General features: G+C 38.1%; 1 protein-coding gene across 1 annotated transcript in view; it reads right to left on the minus strand.

Moving 5' to 3' along the window:
* The window catches only part of NBAS (NBAS subunit of NRZ tethering complex), a gene marked incomplete at its 5' end in the record, with an annotated part of 190198 nt that overhangs the window by 160198 nt on the left and 3193 nt on the right, over window positions 1-26807 (minus strand). The window contains 12 exons of the mRNA XM_084283852.1: window positions 1165-1228; window positions 2619-2747; window positions 8446-8511; window positions 9580-9718; window positions 17857-17955; window positions 18071-18204; window positions 18958-19091; window positions 19746-19789; window positions 20928-20975; window positions 22041-22118; window positions 23828-23864; window positions 24496-24550. Of these exons, the coding sequence (XP_084139978.1) occupies window positions 1165-1228; window positions 2619-2747; window positions 8446-8511; window positions 9580-9718; window positions 17857-17955; window positions 18071-18204; window positions 18958-19091; window positions 19746-19789; window positions 20928-20975; window positions 22041-22118; window positions 23828-23864; window positions 24496-24550 (1027 nt within the window). The remainder of the gene's footprint in view (window positions 1-1164; window positions 1229-2618; window positions 2748-8445; window positions 8512-9579; window positions 9719-17856; window positions 17956-18070; window positions 18205-18957; window positions 19092-19745; window positions 19790-20927; window positions 20976-22040; window positions 22119-23827; window positions 23865-24495; window positions 24551-26807) is intronic.

A 26807-nucleotide genomic window follows, 5' to 3' on the forward strand; every position in this document is an offset into this window, starting at 1 on the left:
ATTTGATAAAGAACTCTTTTATACTTTACTTCCCAGTCCATCCTTGATCAAGTCTCCCTGGCAATGAATGTTATATTGATGAAACTCAGAAAAGGTTACACTGCTTTTGAGGACAAGTGACAACTGTGAACAAGGCTCCTGAAACAGCCTACAAGATGTGGTTATTAAGAAAATTTAAGCACCAACAAGAAAAAAAAATCACCACAGATGAGGATGGAAGCCGTGCCACTTCTAAGATTATTTTTATTATAATAACTGGGTATTGGGACCAAAATGTTCATCTCAAAGAGTTAGCTCAATTTAATACATTACCATTACCCACCTCTCTAATAAAAGACAACCATTACCCAAAAAGGACAGAGAAACAGATCAGCTTATTACTTTTCTACTACTTCAGTGCTTAGTTAGCAGGCTACCCATAAAGATCAGAAGAATTAACTGAAAATAAAAGGATCACCAAGAAAAACAGCACAAAAAAAACACAGAGCTTTTAGTAGTATAGACATATAGAAGCACCAGCAAATGGATCACAAACAGCTATTGATGTCTGCACTCTTGGAAGAGCCATGTAATATCTAGGGCTATCAATCTATCTATCGATGGCTGCATGCAATGGCTTGAATTTTAGGAAAATAATAGAATACTGACATAAGGTGAAACAAGCCACAGGACAGAAAGACCTTTTATTTCAGAGTTTTGAAATAGTATCTCTATATTACATTAGCATTCAAGATTTATTAGACATACACAGATAAATGACATAAAGGTAAGTTTATGTTTTAGACTGTGGAATCTACAAACGTATTATTATTATTATAATTTCGTCATATTATGATGTAGTAGCTTCTGATACAACCTAAGACAACTGTTTGACTGTTCAGCATTCTAGTCATAATCACGATTAATAATAAATTAAGTCCTGTACTAGCTGAAATACCCTCTTATTTATGATTATAGCTACAAGAATATTCCTAGGAGAGGATTTTTAAAAACTATACTGTGACACTCATTTAGCTATGTCATGCTATAAATTCAGATCATACATACAATCTTGTCAACCACCCTAATTATGATTTAATTAAGCTATTTCATATCCTTGTACATTTGTATAAATACTTTTAACCACACCATAACTTAAAACAACAATTCAACTGCACCACATACCTTTTATTTTCTTTCTTTTTTCACTAGAGAGACTCCAGTCTGGGTTGATTTCATCATAACCTGGCTACATAAACGTGAGAGGAAACAAGAAGGATTAATATGCAAGCAAATCTTTAACACAATCCGTTTATTTACTTCACTGCTGACCCACTCATTTTTCACTGTAAACACTCCCACAGAAGTTCAAACCTTTCCTGATCATAAAACATACACCTGCGGAAGTTAAACTTTTCTCCAAACAGTTAAATTAAAGAAAGGGAGAGAGGAGAAAAGTAAAAAGGAAAAAAAATACACTACAAGTTTCCTTAATACAAACTATACAGTCTAACCAGATCCAACTGCTTAACTACAGTTAAGCTATAGTTACCCACCCTGTTCCCCAGGGGTCAGTGTTGGGGCCCATCCTCTTTAATATCTTTATAGATTATTTGGATGAGGGAATTGAGTGCATTCTCACTAAGTTTGCACATGGCACCAAGCTGGAGGAAAGTGTCGATCTGCTGGAGGGTAGGAAAGCCCGCAGAGGGACCTGGACAAGATGAGTTAATGGACAGAGGCCAATGGGATAAGGTTCAACATGACTAAGTGCTAGGTCCTGTACTTTGGCCACAACAACCCCAAACAGTACTACAGGCTCAAGGCAGACTGGCTCAAAAGCTGTGCAGAGGAAAAGGATTTGGGGGTGCTGATTGATGCTCGCCTGAACATGAGCCAGCAGTGTGCCCAGGTGGCCAAGAAAGCCAATGGGATCCTGGCTTGTATCAGGAATAGTGTAGACACCAGGGAGGTGATCCTCCCCCTGTTCTCTGCTCTGGTGAGGTTGCACCTTGAGTACTGTGTTCATCTTTGGGCCGTTCACTACAGGAAGGACATCAAGGTGCTCGAGAGTGTCCAGAGAAGGGCTATGAAGCTGGTGAAAAGCCTGGAACACAAGTCCTGTGAGGAACATCTCAGGGAACTGAGGTTGCTTAGCCTGGAAAAGAGGAGGCTCGGGGGAGACTTTATTGCTCTTGAAAGGAGCACCTGAAAGGAAGGCGTGGGGAGTTGGGAGTCAGCTTCTTCTCACAAGAAACTAGTGATAGGACTAGAGGGCATGGCCTCAAGTTGCGCCACAGGAGGTTTAGGTTAGAAATGAGGAGACATTTCTTCTCAGAGAGTAGTCAGGTATTGGAACAGGTTGCCTTGAGAAATGGTGGTGTCATCATCCCTGGGGGTGTGTAAGGAAAGGTTGGACGTGGTGCTCTAGGGATATGGTTTAGTGGGTGATATCAGTGATAGTGGTACAGTTGTACCAGATGATCTTGGAGATCAGAATACAAGGCTTCTGCGTTTACTGGAATGACAGTATGCAGTTAAAGCACAGTCATCTGAACTTCACTCATCTCCTACGGAAACGTATCTCCAGAGGATTAAAACGTATACAGCAAGTTTCTAAACACCTATGCCCCTCTTACCTGGTCAGCTTGGTCCCATTCTCCTTGTTGTCTGAGAGATGGAATAGACCAGATTGTCAGTTTTCCAGAGAAATGAATAGCTGCCAGAAGAGCTCCATCAGGGGAAAGATTCATCTTGAAAATTCCATCCTGCCAAACATTGTCAGCAAAAACAAAAGTCTCATCTTTTCAGAAAAAAAAAGTCAACCACAACTGTGGTATGGAAAAGTGAAAACAACTTATATAAGTTAAGAATACTACAACTACTAACAAAACTCTGAGAACATGAACTTCTTTATCACATTCTATAAAATAAATAAAAGCTGCAGGAAAAAATCTTCAGGCTGTTCTTAAACCATCTGTTTACAGAAATCATTTAGCAGCCTCAGTTATCTATTGTCCTGCCTACATAGTCACCTTCCAAGAAAGATGGCTACCCAAATGCAGCTTAGCACACAGCTCTTTCCCCCCCCCCGGTAGCAGACTTTTGGTTGGATAACAACAGAGGAAGCAGCAATAGGCCAAACATCAGATTAAGGCCATACTGAAGAAATAATTCAACAGTTGTTAGTAAACCTTAGCAAAGCTACAAAACATTACATTGCTTCTCCTGGATGAAGTTTTCCTTACAGGCAAAATGTAGTGGCCTTGCTCCTACAAACAAAATATTTCCTTAATATTAAGGATTCATGAACTCCCTTACAATTACAACTGCATCTCTACATCATTCCCATGAGACAAAATATACACTCGTGTTTTAAAGCCCAACTTAGTGCCCTGGCAATGCATAACAGTTTCTGAAAACAGGATTTATATTCCTTTGTGCATGCCACCATCAGGTTCTCAGAGTCTAGTCTTCACTGAAAAAGAGAAGCACACAGATTCTGAAAGCTTGATATTGATCATAGAATCTCATTTTGTTACCATAGCTCACTTTCTAAAAGCTTTCTAATAAACATTCATCCTATAGTAACACTAAACACTCAGTATCTAGGATTTAGAACTATCCAAGTCTGACAGTAATCAATTTTTAAGCAACACCCTCCCCTCTCAGAAAATATCTCAATGTAAGTGAAATATACATGAGTTACTATACTTCGATATGATTATGAAGTTCTAATACAAAATCTACAGCAAATTAAGAACAGATATCATTTGAAGATGACTCCTTTTTGCAGTTTTATTTTGGTTAGTTATTTTGGCTTTTTATTATAATTGTTTTAAGTTCTAGCTATGCCATAGAAACAATTACAGAACCAGAATCACAGAATTTCTAGGTTGGAAGAGACCTCAAGATCATCAAGTCCAACCTCTGCCCTAACACTAAACACAGTCCCCACTAAACCATATCCCTAAGCTCTACATCTAAACGTCTTTTGAAGACTTCCAGGGATGGTGACTCCACCACTTCCCTGGGCAGCCTGTTCCAATGCCTCACAACCCTTTCAGTGAAGAAGTTCTTCCTAACATCTAACCTAAAACTCCCCTGGCGCAACTTAAGCCCATTCCCCCTCGTCCTGTCACCAGGCACGTGGGAGAACAGACCAACCCCCACCTCGCTACAGCCTCCCTTGAGGTACCTATAGAGAGCGATAAGGTCGCCCCTGAGCCTCCTTTTCTCCAGGCTGAACAAGCCCAGCTCCCTCAGCCGCTCCTCATAGGACTTGTTCTCCAGGCCCCTCACCAGCTTCGTCGCCCTTCTCTGCACCCGCTCTAGTACCTCGATGTCCTTCTTGTAGCGAGGGGCCCAAAACTGAACACAGTACTCGAGGTGCGGCCTCACCAGAGCTGAGTACAGGGGGACGATCACCTCCCTAGCCCTGCTCGTCACACTGTTCCTGATACAAGCCAGGATGCCGTTGGCCTTCTTGGCCACCTGAGCACACTGCTGGCTCATACTCAGCCGACTATCCACCATCACTCCCAGGTCCTTCTCTGCCTGGCAGCTCTCCAACCATTCCTCTCCCAGCCTGTAGCTCTGCTTGGGGTTATTGCGTCCCAGGTGCAGGACCCGGCACTTGGCCTTGTTGAACTTCATGCAGTTGACCTCAGCCCATCGGTGCAGCCTATCCAGATCCTCCTGCAGAGCTTTCCTACCCTCAAGCAGATCAACACACACACCTAACTTGGTGTCATCTGCAAACTTACTGAGGGTGCACTCGATGCCCTCGTCCAGATCATTGATGAAGATATTAAAGAGGACCGGCCCCAGCACCGAGCCCTGGGGGACGCCACTAGTGACTGGCCTCCAACTGGACTTGGCTCCATTCACCACGACTCTTTGGGCCCGGCTATCCAGCCAGTTTCTAACCCAACGAAGCGTGCGCCAGTCAAAGCCAAGAGCAGCCAGTTTCTTGAGGAGAATGCTGTGGGAGACGGTGTCAAAAGCCTTGCTGAAGTCAAGGTAGACCACATCCACAGCCTTTCCCTCATCCACCCAGCGCGTCACTTTGTCATAGAAGGAGATCAGGTTCGTCAAGCAGGATCTGCCTTTCATAAAGCCATGCTGACTGGGCCTGATCGCCTGCTTCCCCTGCAAGTGCTGCATGATGACTCTCAGGAGGATCTGCTCCATGAGCTTCCCTGGCACTGAGGTCAAACTGACAGGCCTGTAATTTTCCGGGTCTGCCCTCCGGCCCTTCTTGTAGATGGGCGTCACATTTGCTAGCCGCCAGTCGACTGGGACCTCCCCCGATAGCCAGGACTGCTGATAAATGATGGACAGTGGCTTGGCCAGCTCCTCTGCCAGTTCTCTCGGTACCCTTGGGTGGATCCCATCCGGCCCCATCGACTTGTGCACATCCAAGTGCCGTAGCAGGTCACCAACCATTTCCTCATGGATAGTGAGGGCCACATCCTGCTCCCCATCCCCTTCCACCAGCTCAGGGTACTGAGTATCCACAGAACAACCAGTATTGCTGCTAAAGACTGAGGCAAAGAAGGCATTGAGCACCTCCGCCTTTTCCTCATCTCTTGTAACTAAGTTTCCCCCCACATCCAGTAAAGGATGGAGATTCTCCTTAGTCCTCCTTTTTGTGTTGATGTATTTATAGAAACGTTTTTTGTTATCTTTAACGGCAGCATTATTATGATCAAGCAATCTGCTCATTGTTCTCACACTTGCCTGGTTTGCAACTTATTGAGAGCACTGCTTAAATTCAAGCTTTCAATGTGCTTTTACACAAAATGGAAGGTATATTAAGATATCTTAAAACAAATTATGACTTTTTTTCTAATATTCATAACTCTTAAGTGTTCTCCAATTATGTTCTTAAGTACCTAGAGTGTAAATTTGTATTTGTAATTTGTGCAATTTGTATTCTAGTTTCTCAAGGATAGTGCATGCCTACTAAAAGTAATTCTCTTTTTAGAAATCAAGTTGCATGCACAGAGTGCTACGAACAAGAGACTGTTAAAGGACTTAGAAACATAGACCTAAAATATTTAACCCATTCAGATGAATGGTCAGTGGTACGTAACACAGATTTTAAACACAGATTAAATAACTACTTAGCATTGGTAACAACCTGTTTGCTGTTTAAATAGCAACCATATGGCTGCTCCTATGTTCAAATTTCCAACCCAAGCATTGTTATCTATAGAGATTAATCAGTACTTTGGCAAAGCAGTCAATGCTGCCTCAGAAAACAGCTTGTCAATTTCAGGGAACTGCAGAACAAGACAGTGAGAGCTTCAGTAGGTTGGCACTTCCCATTTTAAAACTGCCATTTAAGCTACCAATTCGAACAATCTAATCCAAATACAGGTAGTTCTTCTAACCAAGTCCCCTAGCTGCTGTGCCTGTCACATTGTAAAACTGCTGTCAATTTCCTACTAAAGAGGTAAAATATAGCTCACAGATTTAAACTATTAACTCAGATATTGGATTAAAACATTCAGTAACAACAATTTCTGCTTTCCTTTGCAAATTTGGTACTGGCAAGTGCATTGATAGTGAAGTTTAGCACAGTTATATTCAGTACTACCCTTCCAGTAAAGCTTCCACTTTACTTCAGCCTTCTCTTTTATATTTTCAGTGAAGGAAATAAAATCTCTTCCCATTCTACCCTTGAGAGAGATTCAGAAAGATCTGTTTTCCCCTCCAACCAAGCATCCAATTTCTTCTTTTAACCAGTCACCTAAACATCCCAAAAATCTATTAAGGTTATTTCCCAAGTCCATATAACTTCATACAAGCCATTTTTCTCTCCACAGGACCAGTGAAGAGTGGGAGGTAAATTCTTTACTGCTCCTTCCTTGTAAACCACAAAGGGAAAACTTAAAAAAAAAAAAAAAAAAAAAAAAAGGACGGAAAGGGGAGGGAATCAAACAAAGGCTTTACACAAATACTAAATAAGAGACAGGAGAACGTGGTGCAGGTACCACACGGGTAGCCCCAAAGGCATGCAGAAGAAAGCTGAAACTACTACACACAAAACCTTAGAAACATAGAAGACATATGCCACCACTTCAATCCGATGAGACTTACCATTCACTCTGTCAAGGGAGAAAAGAATACAAGACACATACCCAGGGTTTGTTTAAGAACGAATTGCTTCTGATCAGCAGTTTTGCAAGTTTCACATACATCCTGCTAGTATAAGTTTGACTCATCATAAACTTTCGCAGCTATTTAGGAAAACATTTCCATAGTATCTCGTATCTCATAACAGACCCCAAGAATTAAGTCTCCATTTTCCCTATCTAAGCCATGAATGATTGATTTGAACTTAGTGTATGAAAATTTAGGGCTGTAAGGGAAGTGGGTTTTTGTTTTTCAGGTAGGAGTAACGTAGTGCATAAGGTTGGTTTGGGATATTCCTTCCCTCCCCCTCAAGGCATATATTTGAGGAATACCAGCACAACAACCAAGTCTCTTTTAGAGCATACACACGCTATGTTCATTATATTCTCTAACTGTCCTGGTTTCAGTTAGAACAGAGTTAATTTTCTTCCTAGTAGCTGGTAGAATGCTATATTTTGGCTTAGGATGAGAAGAGTGCTGATAACACCCCGATGGTTTAATTGTTGCAGAGAAGTGCTTACACCAAGCCAAGGATGTCTCAGCTTCTTGCTCTGTCCTGCCAGCGGGCAGGCTGGGGGTGCAGTAAGAGCTGGGAGGGGACAGACCCAGGACAGGTGACCCAAACTAGCCAAAGGGGTATTCCATACCATCTGACGTCATGCTAAACTATATAGGGCTGGCTAGCCAGGGGAGGGGGGCCGGACTGCTTGGGGTTAGGCTGGGCATCGGTCAGCGGGTGGTGAGCAATTGCATTGTGCGTCACTTGTTCGTACACATTATTAGTAGTAGTACTATTATCATCATTGTAGTATTATTATTTTATTATTAATAATATTATTATTATTATTATTTTGTCTTATTAAACTGTCTTTATCTCAACTCACAGGCTTCACTTTCCATCTCTCCCCCCCGTCCCAGAGAGGGAGGGGGGAGGGTGAGCGAACGGCTGTGTGATGTTTAGCTGCCAGCCGGGTCAAACCATGACACTAACGAATAACTAGGTGGGTTTTTGCATCTCCCTTTTTGAATGAAGGTTTACATTCTATTTGAGATTGAACTGTACTTCACTAAAGCTGTTCCTGTCATTATGCTGGAAACACCAACATCCAAGCTTCAGGAGATGAACTAATAGGATTTTCAAAAGAGCCACAGAAGCCACTCCATTTAAAATTAAAAGCTTACTATTTTTGATAAGCTTTATAGAAATGTAAATTCTTTAGTTGCTTAAATTAAAAACTCCTTTCAAATCAGTCTCCCAGGCAATCATTAATGGACAATTATGTTAGTAGAATACATTTCTGAGGTAGACCTACACCTTAATACCTGTTCTGTTCCCCGTCTGCTGTAAAATCTTAAATTCATAATCCTTAATAATCCTCTTCTCTGTGCCTGTAAGAACAGAAATATACCATGAAATGAAAGAATCCCATACATCATTTTATGCACCAAAAGCTAAGTCAAATTTAAAATAGCAAAACAACTTTTCAAAATTCTTAAGCTTCCCTAAGGCTACCTATCTTAAAATAATGCAAGGATAACTTTGTCCATTTTGTTGGGTATGTATGTATCATATGACGGAAAAGCATTACTCATTGCAGTGAAATGAAGACCATGAAGACCTTGTTTTTTTATAAAGTAATCGCTATGTAAGAATAAATATTGGAATTTTTCCTAACACTGTAAGCTGATTTCAGTGTATCCTTTTATTTATTTATACAATAGTCCAGTTGGTATGGACTTAAAAAGATCATTTAGTCCAACTGTCTGACTTAACCAGAAGTTAGCATATTCTTGAGGGCATTATTCAAATGCTGCTTGAACATTGACAGGCACAGGGCATCAACAACCTCCCCAGGAAGCCTGTTTGACCACCCTCATAGTAAAGGTATTTTTCCTCATGTTCAGTCTGAACCTTCCCTGGTGCAGTTCCTTGCTACTCCTTCACAAACTACCAGGTGGTAGCTGTTAACAAATCAAACATTTATTTCTACTAGAAACCAATGAAGTCAAAAGTCAGAAAACTGAAATATTACAGTTCTACTGCTTTTTCTTATTAAGTCATAAAACAGACAAAAATATTTTTTTCCAGTAAAAAAAGGTGACATAATCCCAGTACAAGATGTATTTCACATGTTTACACTACACAAACTGGGGAGAAGGAGGAGCATTTGGTTTGCAGTTTTCCTTATGTTTGTTTGTCCCACCCTCACCATTAAAAATAAATAAATAAATCCACAAGCCATAATTAAAAACTTAGAAGTTCAAATCACACTACAGAAAAAAGCAAACAGATGCTTGAAGGGAAGAGAAACTTAAAAATTCACCCCATAACTTAGTTATAAAGTAGCAGAACATTGCATTAAGTTTTTACAGTTCAAGAAGATGCACACAGAACTTCCCATTAGATGATTCTGCTAATTATAATCATCATCCAACAAAATGAGAAAATATACTTACTGTTCTAATGTCATCTTCGTAACTAGTGACTTGTTTATAATGGGGAGATCCTGATAGAACTCTCCAAGCAGATATCCCACAACCGGTTGCTTTAGATACTCCGTCTTCATCTGTTTCACAGCCTCCTACAAGCAAAAGTCTGTAAAATATACAAAGGCACATTATTGGTTTCATATATTGACACAAAATGTGTTGTTTTTGCTTTTCAATTTTAAGTCAGAACCACAGCAGTTTGCCTGTAGTAATGAAAAAAACTTTCAGGACATTACAATAACTAACAGTGCCAGTAAACTTTAAACATCAGGCTGTTCATTCACACCCAAAAAGATTTAAATATTTTTTGATTAACACTTATTTGTGGCATTTATCCCTATAATCTTTGGCTTTCCAAATAAGGCACAACTCCCAACATTTTAAATAAAATGCATCTGGCTACATACCTGAGATTCTCCCCAACTCTCAAAGAGCAATAAAAATTACAACTTAAGCTTATGAACAGTTCTGGTTATTCTGTTGAAGCATGAATAAATGGAAACCTAGTAAGTGGTACAAAAGATATTTCTCCTTTAACTGAAGATCAAAGCAGGAACAGATTTTTCAATTTTGTTTTCTAAAGCCACCCTATCAGCTATAATATGCACACAGTAATTCCATTACACACACTAGATTCTATTTACAAAAAAAAAAGAGGCACACTCAATGCTATCATTGATTACCACTAAAATGTATCAAAACATTTTCCCTTGGAGCCCTTTGACCTTATTAACAGACAGTTTTAGCATTAACTTATGATCACTTTGATGAAAACTCTGAGAACAGAAGTCTATATTTGTTTGGAAGCATCATTTTAGTGAACAACCCATCAAAAAGTAAAATATCTGCAAAAAAAGGCATAGATCGAAGTCAGAAGTTGAACCCAGAGAACATTTATCTATCTTCAAAGTTCATATTAATATTGAAACATTCTACCACCTAGCGGTGGAAGCTCATATAGCAGTCATCTGCCATTTGACTGTATTCCAGAAATATATATATATTTTTTTTTTTTCATTGATGCATCTCACTAACAAAAACATCTGCTATACCTACATACAAACAGTAATTTATTTAACATTACTGTACGAAAACATCTTAACCAGTTTTAGCTACCCAGACAACTGAGTAATATCTAGAATAGAAGTGAAGAAGTCCTCTGTATTTTTTATAACTGGACACAAAATTTAAATAAATCTCTTCATAACACACTCCTCAGAATGGGTATTGATTTAATGGATACATACAATATGACCTGAGTATTTCTAGTGGACTAAAACTAATTACTGGGGAAAAGTGACCTTACAAAAGAGAAAGAAATCACAGATTAAATGTCATACACTTAATAATCCATTCGTTTTTCTTCTGCACATATTTTGTTTCCCTTCTCCCCTGTGTTTCCCTACTGCAACTTTCCCATGCTTCCCACCACTTTATCACTGAAGCTTGACACGCTGCCACTGATCAAGGAGTGTAAGAACTGTCCCCAACTTGTACAAAAGCCATCTTTTAGTCCCGTAGTTCTTCTGAAGAACAGCAGTTAAAAAGTAAGGAAGAAAGACGTTTCCAAATATCTTACAGCACATAAATACAAAATCTATATAAATAAATAAATCTTTTGACTAAGACGCTGAGACATGGCACACCACATCGAACTCCTCCTAACAGCTTTAAGTTTTAGGAGGAGAGACTCGATCTACCCTATTGTGCATGATGCCATAGCCATTCTAGATGACCATGAATAAACACATCTGGATACTCACATCTGAGCACACAGTCTAGCATCAGTGAACACAAAATTACATCTGACATCTCTGAAAGATATTGGCAAAAATCAGTGTTACACAGATAATTATGCATGAAGTGAAAAAAAAAAAATCACTGGAAGCAATTTTCATCTCTCTCTCTTTCACAACTTGACTATTATTAATTTATTTAAAAAAAAAAAAAAAGGCAATCAGTAAACACAAACTTCATGAGATCACCACAGCACAGTTGTCAACACCTCATAACCAAAAGACAGCAGGCATAATCCTCTGGGAGATTAATTTTTCTGTAGTCTTGTCCATCCATAGGCATTTACATTCTTCTGTAAGTTCGAACTTCCATTGTAACACGTTAAAAATTTCAACTGCAGTAGTGACTAAAATGCAATTACAATTGACGGCACTGTGCTAGAGTTGACTCGGAGACAAACAGTAGCACAAAGACCAAGAGAAGAGTTGTCAATAGCGGTGACAACAGTAACACCAAAACTGCCTGAACTAGCTCTCAAAAACTCCATCAAGATAAATCTTTTCAAAGAAATTTTGGAAAAAACTGTCATATACAGTGCAACATATTTATAATTCAGAAGTATCTTTTAGGATAAATGAAACTCCATGACAACTGGAATGAAGATGTCATATCAGTTTAGACATACACAAAACACGAAGCCTCAAGACAAAAAGCCTTCTCCCAGGACTGCAGAGAAATTCATCATGGCAGCACGTACTTAAAATTTTAAAAAGCTTTTCAGAGAGCAAAATGCAACAGCGGGGGCAGAAACTATTATGATGAATAACACAACTGGTATCAAAAGAAAATGAAAGGTACTCCTGAGAGCCTCAGCAAAGATCCAGCCTTGTTTACCAATTATTTTTTCAGCACTAGACAGGAGATGACTCCAAAATAACACAAGTTGACAGGTAGCCTGGGAATAGCAACAAGAGGAATTTTTTGTTTTGTTTTGTTTTTTAAAGTTAGTCTCAGTCTGAAGAAAATACTGTGCCAACAATTCCCCCAACATCCACCCTCCCCAAAATGAGAAGATATTTTTTCCTAGACAAATATTTGTGTTCTTAAATAACACAATACCAGCTGTAGGTTTATGTGACTCCATATGGGCCACAAAGTAATGTTAATTTAATAAATGATGCTTACTAGTAACTCTCTGGAAGGGGAAGTTTTATCTACCATGCTGATATTGACATAAGGATCAATGCAAAATCCTTTAGTACTTAATACTGTTAAGATCTGTGTTAATTTTTATTCTTGCAGATGCTTTCTGCATACAGCATAGCAAGCGTGCAGCAGTTTCTGGGCTCCATTTCTAGACCCCCCCCCCAATCTTCTACGTACTTATGGGATCACCAGACAACTCCTGGGAAATCTTGAAAGAACTTCATAAGTGGCTCTTTCCAGTGATGTCAGGCACCATAAGGGGCCTCACTTTTAGCAAACTCTAGCAGCTTTCAACAAGTTCTAACATCTGCTCCTGATCAAAGGGTGCTTTGAACTTTTGTTCCAGCTGTCTCCTGACTAGGGAGGGTCAGGAACCTTTTCAGTAAGTGCTAGAAAAAGGCCTGTGTATGCACCACAACTAGCAAACAGCCAACAGATGCTGCAGTGACTTGTGAAGCAGTTTGTGGAAAAGAGGGGCCAGAAACTCCTTGTACATGTTTTCAGCAACTGTGGTGATGAAGCCCAGGGCACAGTCCCAGCATCCACCTTACCTCAGACCATGCTCCCTCAGGGGGATGCAGACAGGCCTGTAGGTCTCAGACAGAGGCCTCTTCCAGAGGTTGGGGCATGGACAGCAGGTGATCCTTGCCTCAGAAGGTGTGTGCTTAGTGATGGTCTGTCTCAGCAGGCAAAAGGTGCTGCAGAAAGAAGGCAGCAGGCTGCTACAGCATCAGAGATGACCAGAAAAGACGACTGGCTGGATCCTCTGAGACTCTGCTTTGAGGATACAGGAGTATCCCCAACTCCCAGACGTACTTAAGTAGGGGGAGGCATACCCTGTGTTTATCAGACTGGGAAACGGAGACTTCCCCTAACGGAAGAGGCTAGAAAGCTAGCAACTTCTGGCACCAACAGAGGATCCTGCTTCACCTGAAGATCTGCAGCTGCAGATTAGGTTCAGCAACCTTGCAGCAGATGAGGGACTGGGAGTACCTCACAGCTCCAAGCCCAGCTGGAGGCCAGTCACTACTGGTGTACCCCAGAGGTTCATACTGGGGCCAATACCATTTAACAGCCTCATTAATGAGATGAACCGTGAGGCAAAGTTTGCAGATGATACAAAACTGAGTAAGGGATTGATGAAATGGAAGATTGTGCTGTCATTCAGAAGGACCACAACAGGCTGGAGAGATGGACCAGTAAGAACCTCACAAAATTCAACAACAGAAAGCACAGAAGGGAAGTAATAACCACATACACACCAGTATGAACTGGATGTCATCCTTACAGTCTTCTCAGCACAGGTGAATCATCTGGATTGCTGCATCCAGCTCTGGGCCCTCCAGTATAGGAAACTGAAACATAATAGTGGAGCAAATCCAGCAAAGGGCCATGAAGATGAAGGTCTTGGAGCACCGCCATACTATGAAAGACAGAATGCTAGGACTGCTCAGCCTGATGAAGAGAAGTCTGAGGGTAGATCCTATGAATATGTATAGATATCTTGAGGAGAAGTAGTGTGGGAAGCATGGCTCCAAGCAAACTGCTCTGGTTGACCCTGCTGGAAGGGCAATGGGCTAGATGGTTTCTAGAGGTTCCTTTCAGTCTCAAAAAGCTGGCTGCCCCTGCAGTATCTCAATTATATTCTGTTTTCAAGGGTTCTATAAAGTTGGGCTAAAGATAATTAGTATACTACTGGTCTCAAGGACAGCAAGCTCAATTAAGGTATCCAAAAATAAACCTTGAGACTTCTACACAGTTTTTCACACATCAATTCTGGTACGATAACAAGATTTCAAGTGAATCTAAAACCTTCATCTCCCAAAGCCACCACACATTTTAGGCTCTAACATCAGACTCCTTCTGAAGCAACTGCAGATAACCCTGAAATAAGGCATTCAGCTCCAGATTAAAGTACACAAAATAAGTGAGGTGTTGAAACTTCCATTAGAGCCTACAGAGAGCTCACACTGAAGCAAACATTTAAGTTTTATCAACTGAAGTTGATAAATTCCATCACAGATGAAAGTTGGAATGCATGGAAACACAAGCACTTGAGCTTCTAAATTAAGATTTTTTTCCAACAGCAGTAAAACTCAAGATTATACTTTTTCCCCAAAGCTACCAATTCATGTTTTCCTACAGATTCAGATACATTCCCTACTGAAAGATTTTCTTTGCAATTATCATATGCTTACATCTTTTTTTTAAAACAAGTTAGATACATTAAGTTCTTGATTGCTATTTTATTGCAGTTTAGTAGGTAACTGGCAAATACATAGCAATAGTGTGGTAAGTCAAGGCCTACAAGCTATATAGTGCAGTTTTACAGATCTGAAACTAAATGAAATGCAAAAAAAAAAAGCCACAGTTGAACTTAAATAATCAAGTTCATGCTACTGAAAATGGAAACTTCGAAGGATTCATATGTATCTAAAATTTTCTTCAACACACAATTTAAGACAACCGCCTACCTCCAACTCCTGTTTTTCAGACAAAACAACAGCTTAATTTCAACAAGTGATTCTGCTCATCAGTTTCTAATGTCATGTTTCTAATGTAATTTCTAATGTAATGTTTCTAATGTCAGTTCTTTAAAGTATCAATTTTCAACTTTATTAAGCAAGTCAACTAATTACATCTACCAGGAGATACTACAATCACAGTGATACTACAATCACTATGTGATTTTTATTTTTATGGGTCATAATATTTCCTGCTAAAAACAAGTAATTGCTGAATGTGCACATACATTACAGAAACTTATTGCTTTAGCAGCAGATATGACCACATATTTTCACATCAGGAAGGGGCATTTCCCATGATAGAAAATTTAGAATATTGGCAAAAGAATACGTTGACCATAAGCTTCCACAAATTAATTTTAATTACTAATATTCTGAATAAACTGTTACAAGCACAAAAGAACAGGAGACAATGATGCTCTTACTTCATACTAATAAGATTTTAAAATGTAAACCTGCAATCATAAAGGAATAGTGGGAAAACAAAAAGTATTAGTTGGAGGGAAAATGAGAGAACTAACACAAAACTTCCAGTCTTTTTTTTCCTCCCTACTATATACATGTACTTTTCTGGCAAGAAGTTGTCATTAGCACACACAAAGCAACGTCCAGACTACCTCAGCTGATTTTCTATTTCAGCTATTTACTTGTTGAAGGGCTCATCTATTTTAACAGTTTAACTGTTCTGATATCATTTGCCCAGACACACACAAAATCAAATGCAAGCACATCCACATATAAAAACAATCAGAATAATTATTTGACCCTAGTTTGAATATTAACAACTATTCTTTGCAACTGCACTGTTAGAATCAATATACTTCCTAATATTAGGAACAGAAAAGACAGATTTGGAAGCAAGTTTCAAGAACCCTGGTGTGATCAAAGGAAAGAATTAATTGTTTCTGCTGCCTGGTCAGAGTGTTATCAAAGCTCTGTCATCCAGACTTCCTATTTCAAAACTCTAGATTTAGTATACTGAGTTACTAAATTACTAATTGTAATAGTAATAGGGGAATTACTAATTAAATATTAAGCAGTTAGAAAGAGGAAACCATCACTTTGAAAGTTTAATTTTCAGTATAAGTTAGGAGAACATTAGTTCTCATCAACAACCAGTTTTCCCTTAAGACAGCTATCTCACTTAATATTGAAGGATGAGAACAAGTTTCTAACAGAGTTTCTTCTAGTATTCTAGATCCAAACCGAATTTTAGTTTAAATCAATGTAGTGAAGTGTGCTGACAAATTTAATCCTAGTAGCTGTAATAGTAGCTATAATATCTAGAAAGGGAGTTCTCACAATTTAAAAGAAATCAAAGAGTAAGTTGCCAAGTTTATCTTGCCATATAATCAGTAGATACAAAAATGGCAGATACATTTTCAACAGAAGGAATTGGCTAACCAGGACCTATTCCAACCACATCTGCTGCAAGACCAGGTAGCCAATCAGTCCACCTTTCAAATCTGGTATCTGTGCCCAACATGTTACTACTTAAGGAAAAAGCAACACAAGACAACTCCAAATACGAAACCCTGGCAGTTCCAGTCAGAACAGTAGGGAAAAGTGAACCAGACAAGTCCACAAATCAAATCCAGAGAGAAGAAAAAAAGCAGCAAACTATAACCAGCCCTTAAACACAACAAATTCAAAAACGTCTTTTGAAGCTATTTCTGACGTTCTAAAAAAGCTGCTAATGCAACATACTCAGACAGTAAACGATGCAAAAAGCAAACAATTTTCTGTATTTATCAAATACAGCACTTAAAGGTAAGAGTTGCATTTGATAAATAAAAATCATGTGTTATTGAAGAATCAAAAATATACAGATAAACTGACCCAGGCTGCCAAGACAAATACCTCTGACGTGTTCCCATTTGTTTTCTCTATACCTACAGTTTCATTGAAGAAGCACAGAACAAGCCTTTCTGAAAGAGTGCTTAAGGTACTCTCCAGCACACTTGCTAAGAATACATCTTCCAAAAAAAAAAAAAAAAAAAATTACTGAAATTAAGGTATACTACATGACTAAATGCCCATGACCATCACATCTCCCTCTCATCTGTATCAGTATTAACTGCAAATAAACAGAAAATAAATGTTTATTTCAAATAAATTAAGATAAAGTCCTGTGTTTGTTACAAAGGAAAGTTAGTCATCTCAAGTTAATGCACGTGATAGGACAAGAAAAAAAAAAACGCTTCTCTTAAAGAACTTAAAGAAACTTAAAGAACTCTTAAAGAAAAATTAGTCAAATAGCCAACAAGTACCATAGCTTGAGGCAAAAAAAATAATAATAATCCAACTTAAGAAAAACAGCAACTCTAATAAGTTATGCAAAAAGAAAAGCTTTCTTTAATTTCATTTCTAGAGGCAATAGAATCTATTTAGACCTTAATCCTAGTGAAGACTCTTTAATACTAAAGACATGATACCCTATTCACAGGACATACATGTCTATAAGGAACTCTTCTGGAATTCACAAATGTGCTAGCTGTTATTTGTTCTAGTGTTTGAGTGTACCAATTGTCTCATTCAAAAAGCCGAATTTCCCTCAGTATCTTTACTCATTATTAGTAAAGCGACACCACCAACTAGGCCTTCTTTCACAGATACAGCCATATGTGACTTGTTTTTGCTAATTTATTAAATACCAAGATTAAAATAAGTACACCCTCCCCTCCTTTTTAAACATGTTCAACACACTTCATGGTTTATTTTACCACTTCTGTTCATCATTTCAATATTATTGGCAGGTAGTAAACAAAACACTTACCTGTGACCAGGATGGTAAATGACAGTAGTTATTCCATGTGCATAATGGCTACTAAAGCTGAAACTGTGACTTTCTTGGAAGCTTTGATTTGTTCCAACACTAAGTATGGGTATAAAAAAATAAATAAATTAGATTTATTTTCTTTAAAGAGTGGAAAAGATTTCCTTTAAAGTTCATGTTAGTTTCTCAACGTAAGACAAAAATTTGTGCTTACCTTACAAGATAACTTCTCAGCTCTCCACGATAATTAACAACAAGTAATTCAGCTGACCACTGGGCACTTGCTTTGTATTCTAGAAAGATTAATCCAGCAACAGCATAACTCAGATCTCCCGGGAAACTTGCTGTCTTTACTCAAGAATGCAGACATTGAGAGAGAAAGGCAGGGAAAAAAGAAAAAAAAAAGAATACCTTCATTACTTTTAAGAAATTCCATTTATTATTTTTATGAAAATGCTTTAAAAAACTGAAGTTTCATAGTTTATAATAGTAACAAAATATACTCCTTTGATCTTGATCTTAAAGAAAACCTATTAATTAAAAGTCCACAAAGACAATATGCTAAGGAAATAGACTTGAAACCCCTCACAAATTAGCTGAATACAACCTTTGTATACAGAAAGCAGAACATGCAATTGCAGTTTGCCTGGCACAACATGTTCTCATACCTACCAATGAAAAAAATCTCATATTGCTCAGTTAGCAATATTTCCTTGATTTATACCAAAACCTGCCCATGAACTGCAGATTTCTAATCTACTACTACAAACAATAAACATTTGCACACACACCAAGTAGAAGATTCTATACTTCCACATTCTGATGTACCTGCTCATCTACCACAATTCTGACCAAGACAAGATGAAGACACTGACTAGATATAACAGCACAAAGGATATGCTTTGCATATGGTACAAATGACTTGAACTTAGTTAACTTTAATATAACCATCGTATGATAAACGCTTGATATCCATGCATGGTATACATATTGTAAGCCTTAATACCAAAGTTTGCCATGATTAAAAAAAATACGTAATTACCCTTTATCCTTACAAAAAAAAAGAATATTTGTACAAATTGAATCAAAGACAGCACTTACCGGTGAAATGACCAAAAGCTCACTACCCATTAGGTCAAAAACTCTCACAGTTCCAGTGCTCTCAGCATAAGCAAGTAACGTACAGTCATGGCTCCACGCCACTCGTCTCCACTGCGGGTTAAAATCTTTTGGCACTACAGAAAAGGAAAACATTCTTTAGAAAAAAAGTGTCTTTCACCCATCAGTGGCCACAGTGAGTTACAACAAATGTTGGACCATCTGATGACCTCCAACACATACAGTGTTTAAAAAACAGCACATAAGAATTTAAGTGAGCTTTAAACTGATTTGTACAGAGTAATTTTCATGGTTTGGAACCTCTACTTCTACAGATAGTCACTGCCCAACAGACTATCATTCATCTACTTACTTTTGAAAATAGTATTTGCCACGTCAAGAGGTAGAGATAAGGATAAAAAGAGAACTATAATCCCTTAAACAAAATCTAAAAAAAGACATCTGCATCAACAATTGCATAATTCCTGTCATCATTATAAACTTACCTTCTAAAAAGAAAACAAAAATGAACATGAAAAAGAAAGGCTCCAACACCCACTATGCCTTCAAAATCCATTCATTTCACTATCAGTTCATTTCAGATTCCGTATGTTAATCAATGTGAAAAGAATCAGTGGGGGGAAAAATGGAGCTAATCACATAGCAAAAATATTAAGACTACTCACAATACTTTTAAGAAGTTAATAAACCAGTACCAGCACTTAGCAACACATGAATAAATAACAACAACCACATCAACTGCATAAACTTTATAAAGGTTGCCATATTACCTTGGCATTTTCCAACTATGGATCCAAAGTCATCTTTTGCAGACCTGCAGAGTAAGATACATGGATTTAGACTACACACACACATTCACTTATTCAATTTTCCAGAATAAACTAAGAGCTATAAAAATACTTTAAGCGCACAATCCAAAAGCCTGAATGTATTTGACTACTTGTTCAAAAAGACAGATATCAGCCTTCACCCTTAGGCATCTCGTCTCGGTAACAATAGTATTTTAGAAACCCTCCATATAACCCATGAAAAATAATATCCCCTATTTAGCAGTAATGTTGTTCAAAATTCATGCTGAAGTGCTGAAATGCTGTGTAAGTTTTTTTTTCCTTAAACTAGTCAGTATTCTCTAAGTTACAATTTAGAAACAATGTAAGAATATAGTTACATTAATACAGTTGAAACACAAGATTTATTCTATAGTTTATAAGCTGACATTTATGGTGTTCGCATCACTTGTGATTGAACAATTTTCATACACTTGCTTCTTTTACATATAAATGGAAGGTCTGACCTTCTAGCAAATGGATTTTTGTGAAGCAAGTAAACATACTCAATCAAGATCTGTTCTACTGCTAAATGTGTTCTTGAACTGGCAAAGGAAAGCTTGTTGTTAGAGAACAGAAGGAAAAAGGAAAATGCGAGTCTTTATGGCAATTCATATCACTTGTAAAATAAGGTGAAGTACTATACATGCCAGCTATTCTACAGAGAAGTGTAATACTAGCTCCTTGTCTCACTTCTTCTCACTTTAAGGGGGAATGGAAAGGCAAAGGTTACAAAGACCGTGAATTGGAGTTTAGTAGTTTGAACGACCTTGCTTTTCTTTCACATCTTAAAAAAAATGGAAAAAAAACACACACATAAACACATCCAACATGGAGGGAAATACAGGTAAGTATTTATATACATTTATCCATAGCATTTATAATTGTTGTTTGGGTATGAATTGTTTTTAAAATTGTGAGTGGGAAAGACCTAAGAAGAAATAGAAGGTTTTTGCTTTCTAAGAGATAACACATTTTAAGATTATCCCATAGATTAATTTCAGAATATATCTAGCATTTTCAAATAATAAAAAAGCATTTAAAACTATGGTTAACAAGTCACTAGAAACACTCTCTCATAACTCTACAACTGTGGTTATGAACCAACACATAATCATAAGTTACCTGATTTCTATACATTGGTCTTGCACAACTGCCAACAGTTTACCATTGCTGAAAAAGGAAAACAAAGGCATTCAGTTCTTCATCCAGTCCTTTCAGAATATGGATCAGAGCTCCATGCACTTTTCTGCATGGTTAAATATAAATGTCCCAATTTGTTATGAAAGATAAAATATCAATTTTTATACAAAAAAAGTGTTAATAGAAGTTTTAATAGAAGTCCCCTCATGTCACCAAAACATATCTGTCACATTCTTTAACAGCAGCACTAAGAAAACAGAAGCAGTGTCTAAAAATCGTACTGCTGGGGAAGTCAAAATCAGATGTTGTTTATGGATAGGTTTATACCAGCAAGACTATGTATCACTTTATCTGGAATACAGAGCCATCATACTTCAGTAAGTCAGGTCATCTCCTTAGCAGCAGGCCTCCCATCTTTGTACTTAACATACAACATTGCAGCTGGCATGTCACACATCAAAAGGATCACCACTACCCTCACAGAATCACCATCTCTTTCTTTACAGAACTCTTGATAAGCCACTGATCATATTTAGTGATATGAAAGTAGTATGGAATATTTTAGTTTATTGTTTCTGTACATGTTTATGCTTACTTTTGAAAGCCAGTGGTTTCAATGATGCTGCTAAAATTACTTTGGAACAGCTGTCTCTAGCCTTGGAATTCTTATTTCTTTCCTCAAAAAACAAGAGCAGACAGCATGAGGGTATACATCACTTTCCACAAATTTTAAAATAAACAATTTATACTACATATCCTGTAAGTTACAGGTCTTTAGCTGATCAAACTCAAGTTCTGAATACAATCCCAGCAGAAGGATTACACTGCAAGCTACTTTTGCTAAAATGCTAAAAGTACATACAGACATGCATGAAAGATGCCTTAAAAGGGAAATGCTGTGGAAGCCCCTGAAGACTGACCTTTCTTTCCCAAAGCTACCTCTGAATGCCTCCTGTAGTTCTCTTGACCAAGAAGAGTAACATTACTTTAGCACATTATTAATTCAACATTGCTATCAGTGTGGGCAGGGCAGAGAGTATTAATACATTCGCTATTACCAAATACTGAAAGCATATAAATACATAAGCTGGTTACCTTGCAAGTACTAGCTGCCAGTTTATCTGCTTATTAACTAGACGAACCAGTCCATTTGGCAGAGAAAACTTTGCAGGGCTGAAAAAAAAAATATATATATATTAGCCCAAATCAGAACATACACCTATCAGTACCTGAGATATACACGCCAGGTGACTTAGCTTTAAGACAGCCAATCACCTGGGAAGTTTTAGCAACTAAATGTGAATCAGTAATGCACCCTGCTAATAGCAAAGGTTAAAAGCATCCTCATTTGAATTAACAGAATCATAGCCACATTTTAAGGGAACTGATTATTTACTCATCATTCTTCAGACTCTGGTCAGCAGTCAGTTTGGGGTACCCTACTGCAAGGACACCAATATACCAGTGTGCTACCAAGATGGTCCAGGGACTGGAGCACTTGCCCTACAAGGACAGGGTGAGGGAAGTGTAGCCTGGAGAAGTGAAGGCTTCAGACAAAGCTAACCAAAGCCCTCTGGAACCTACAAGGTTCCAAGGAGAGCCACTGAGGTGCATGGCAGGAGCACAAGAAATGATGATGAGTTTAAAACAGAGGAGATTCCAAGCTGACATAAGGAAAAGGATTCTTCACCATAAATACAGATGTGCTCTGGAAGAAGTTGTCCAGAAGCTCTGGGATCTCCATCCTTTAACATTTTCAATACCTAGCTGGACCGTAAGGAACCTGGTCTGAGTTTGATATTCATCTGTGTTGTTTTTTTTTTCTCCTTTCTTCCTGACCATATTTTATAAATATATGAAAATGGCAGCTAGAATCAATTTTAAATGCTAGAAAACAGACCGTCAGTATGACTACCAGTATATAGAAAATTAAGTAAGTTCATTCTGTTTGCAACTGAATCCTTAAAACCAGGCTTGTATGATGGCATGGAGCCCATAAACACACACAAAAGAGGCACAAAATAAAGTAGAACACCAGAAATTCCAATTCATTGGAACAGGCTGCCCAGGGAAGTGGTGGAGTCACCATCCCTGGAAGTCTTCAAAAGACGTTTAGATGTAGAGCTTAGGGATATGGTTTAGTGGGGACTGTTAGCGTTAGGGCAGAGGTTGGACTTGATGATCTTGAGGTCTCTTCCAACCTAGAAATTCTGTGATTCTGTGAAATAGGGAAAACAGCAACGACTGCTGGCCTAAACTAGAGTACTGTTTCACAGTGAGCAACACCATAGTCCATTTTCATACCCTAAAAATAACAGAATACCTCTAAAAAGGGAGAACTGATATCTTCAAACACACAAAGGGCATCAACAGAGTGGTATAATCATAGAGATGAAATTCTCCAGGAACACAGTATTTATCCAGTATGTTTCAGGGATCATTTTTCTGAATCACAATTACTTACACAGCATTTTATACAACAGCTTGAATTGTTAAAAAAATAATAATAGTACAAATTATAACCTCAATAGAAGCAAACCCTGCCATGCCATCATACCTGTCGTTGAGGCTTAAAAGAAAACAGCTTCACTTGCAGTATCTCAACTGGGAGTGGAGAGGAAAAACAAATGTTTTGAGAAATAGGATGTTCCAACTGCTAGTTTACTTAATCTTCTTATAAAACCAAAAAGTTAAACTAGCATACACTACTTATTTCTTCTAGATAGGCTTCAGCTGCAACTCAAGTGGTTTCAGCCTCAGTTGATGAAAAGACAGTGTTCTAAGCAGTGTTCAGTTTTACTGTCATTAACAATAACTTTATATCCAAAAAAGGTATCAAAATATTACCAAATAAAAAGATTAAACATTATTTTCAAACCTACCTGTAACAGATATATCGAAGCAGAAACAATGCAGGACCTACAAAAATTAATAAGCAAGCAAAAATTAAATCTCTAGCTATTTTAAAACACTCTTCAGCTATACATAGAATTCAGCTTTACATAGAATTTTAGAAGTTCTCACGAAACAAAATGTTGCACAGGGAAAAAGCCTCTACACTTGGTCAATGAATCCTTATATTAAAGTAAATGCAAATGTCAAATCTAAAAAAAAAATCAGAGATGAGTATTGATTTTTTCTAAGAGAAATGCCTAAGGAAAGCACAACTCAGCTAAGCATAAACCAAGAGCTGAATTGGCAATGATCATAATATCATAAAGCTTCCTCAGAGAATTGTCGAAATAGCAAATAGCCCAATTGTAAGAACTGATACACAGAAAAACACATTTTGCAAAATACAACAGGACTTCCAAACTTTTTAGATGTTTTATTATTTTGTCCCAATAACCTAAAAGAGGCAAGAGAGCCCACAAAAATGAAATACAAATAACACAGTAATAGGGATAATCAGAAAGCATCTTTCCAAAAAACACATCTTCTGCTCTATTTCCATTACACTAGCCACCCTAAAGAGCAGAAACTGTAAATTTTACAAACAATCTACACATGATTCTTATGAGTCCTGAGCATAAAAACAAGTCATATTTACCTGTAATTGCTCTAGTGATGATAAACGATGCACCATGTTTTCTGTTGCCTCTTGGCTGCAATTACAACAATAACGGTCAAACACTATGATACACATTTTAACTTAAGTATAGCATCCATACTGTATCCAATCAGCATTCACTGATTGAATGTAAGCTGCTTGCTAGCCAGAAGTTCCTTACATATTTTCAATTACTTGCTACTTTATTTAGTGAGTTATTTAGCCACATAAGCTAAAGCAGGCTATAGTACCAAGTAAATTCAGCAAGTGCCAACCTGTAATAAACAAAATTTACTACAAATTATCTATCGATTCAACTTTGCTTTCGTCTATGGGTGGTAAAAAAAAAAAAAAAAAAGAGAGAGAAGACATTGCCTCCTGTAAGGTATTACAAATCATTCTTTCTATGCCAAATGAATACCAGATTGAACTGTAATCCCCAGAAAAAGGTCAAAGCAATTGGTGTTCAACATACTATCCCAATATATAACTGCTAAGCTACATAAAGACTGCTTATGAAAGTTCCAGAAAAACATATTTTTTAAAAAAAAGAGACCACTGAAGGAAAACTTACGCCAATTTGTACTGGTTACCACAGCCATCCAATTGACTGCATCTACTCTACAGCCTTGTACAGCCTTTCCAGCACTCTTGCTCTACTTTCATATGGGGGAGGACCAAACTACTGCGTAAATAAAAGCTCTCTTCAAACAGAAAAATGAAACACAAAACATAGTATGTATATTCCTAGCTATAAAACAGGCAAAGTTTTTAGAAGCCTGCAAGAAGTTAGGAAAAAAAGATTACACAAAGAAGATAATAAATAAGGAAGACATCACGCACAAAATAAACTTTCCTACTCAAAATATTAGAGCATCACAAACTGAGCACTAAAGTAGATAATGAATGAATTACCTCTTCCCTTCAATATATAATGCATAGAGCATATCATTAGCTAAGATACTCAGACCTCTTATTCCAAGTTACAGGGCAGCAAGCACTGAAGGACACACTAACATGAAAATTCGGGAGTGTTTGCATGTTTAAAAATATAAAAATAAATTTATAATTATAAAAATATATTTGGGCTCTAGAATTTAAAATACTAAAGTAAATACCAGCAGTTTTCTATGCAAAGTTTGCAATCCAGAAACAGTGTTTGAAATAATCAGGCCACTTTCTCACAGCATATGAGAAGTCAACACACATGTACTAATAGATACTGTCCAAAATTCAGGTTGATCAAACAGTAAATAACAATACATTAAAGTAAAAGAAGTGAGACTACAAATTATTTGTCACAACTATCATAGTACCTTGGGGTATTGCAATTGTTCCTAAGGAATTTAAAAACCAGGGCCTGATAAGGTTTTTTGATTAAGAAAAGCTTTTTTGAAAAACATTTCCAAATATTGCTTATACATATTGTATAATTAACTGTATGAAGTTCAACAAGGCCAAGTGCCAGGTCCTGCACCTGGGGAGCAATAAACCCAAGCAGAACTACAGAATGGGAGAGGAGTGGTTGGAAAACTGCCTGGCACAGAAGGACCTTGGAGTATTGGTTGATAGTCGGCTGAATATGAGCCAGCAGTGTGCTCAGGTGGCCAAGAAGGCCAACAGCATCCTGGCTTGTATAAGAAACAGTGTGGCCAGCAGGGCTAGGGAAGTGATCGTCCCCCTGTACTCGGCTCTGGTGAGGCCGCACCTCGAGTACTGTGTTCAGTTTTGGGCCCCTCGCTACAAGAAGGACATCGAGGTGCTTGAGTGGGTCCAGAGAAGGGCAACAAAGCTGGTGAGGGGTCTGGAGAACAAGTCCTATGAGGAGTGGCTGAGAGAGCTGGGCTTGTTCAGCCTGGAGTTTTCTCCAGGGGCGACCTTATCGCTCTCTACAGGTATCTCAAAGGAGGCTGTAGCGAGGTGGGGGTTGGTCTGTTCTCCCACGTGCCTGGTGGCAGGACGAGGGGGAATGGGCTTAAGTTGAGCCAGGGGAGTTTTAGGTTGGATGTTAGGAAGAACTTCGTTACTGAAAGGGTTGTGAGGCATTGGAACGGGCTGCCCAGGGAAGTGGTGGAGTCACCATTCCTGGAGGTTTAGATGTAGAGCTTAGTGAGGTTTAGAGTGACTTAACTTAGTGAGTTAGAGCTTAGAGGTTTAGTGGAAGACTTGTTAGTGTTAGGTCAGGGGTTGGACTCGATGATCTAGAGGTCTTTTCCAACCTAGAAATTCTGTGATTCTGTGATATTGCTATATATACATGTATATTACTATACTCTCCAATTTTTTTTCCTCCCGAGTATTCTTAGTGCTCA

Source organism: Netta rufina (assembly GCF_964035555.1).
Source record: "Netta rufina genome assembly, chromosome: 3".
Lineage (NCBI taxonomy): Eukaryota > Metazoa > Chordata > Aves > Anseriformes > Anatidae > Netta > Netta rufina.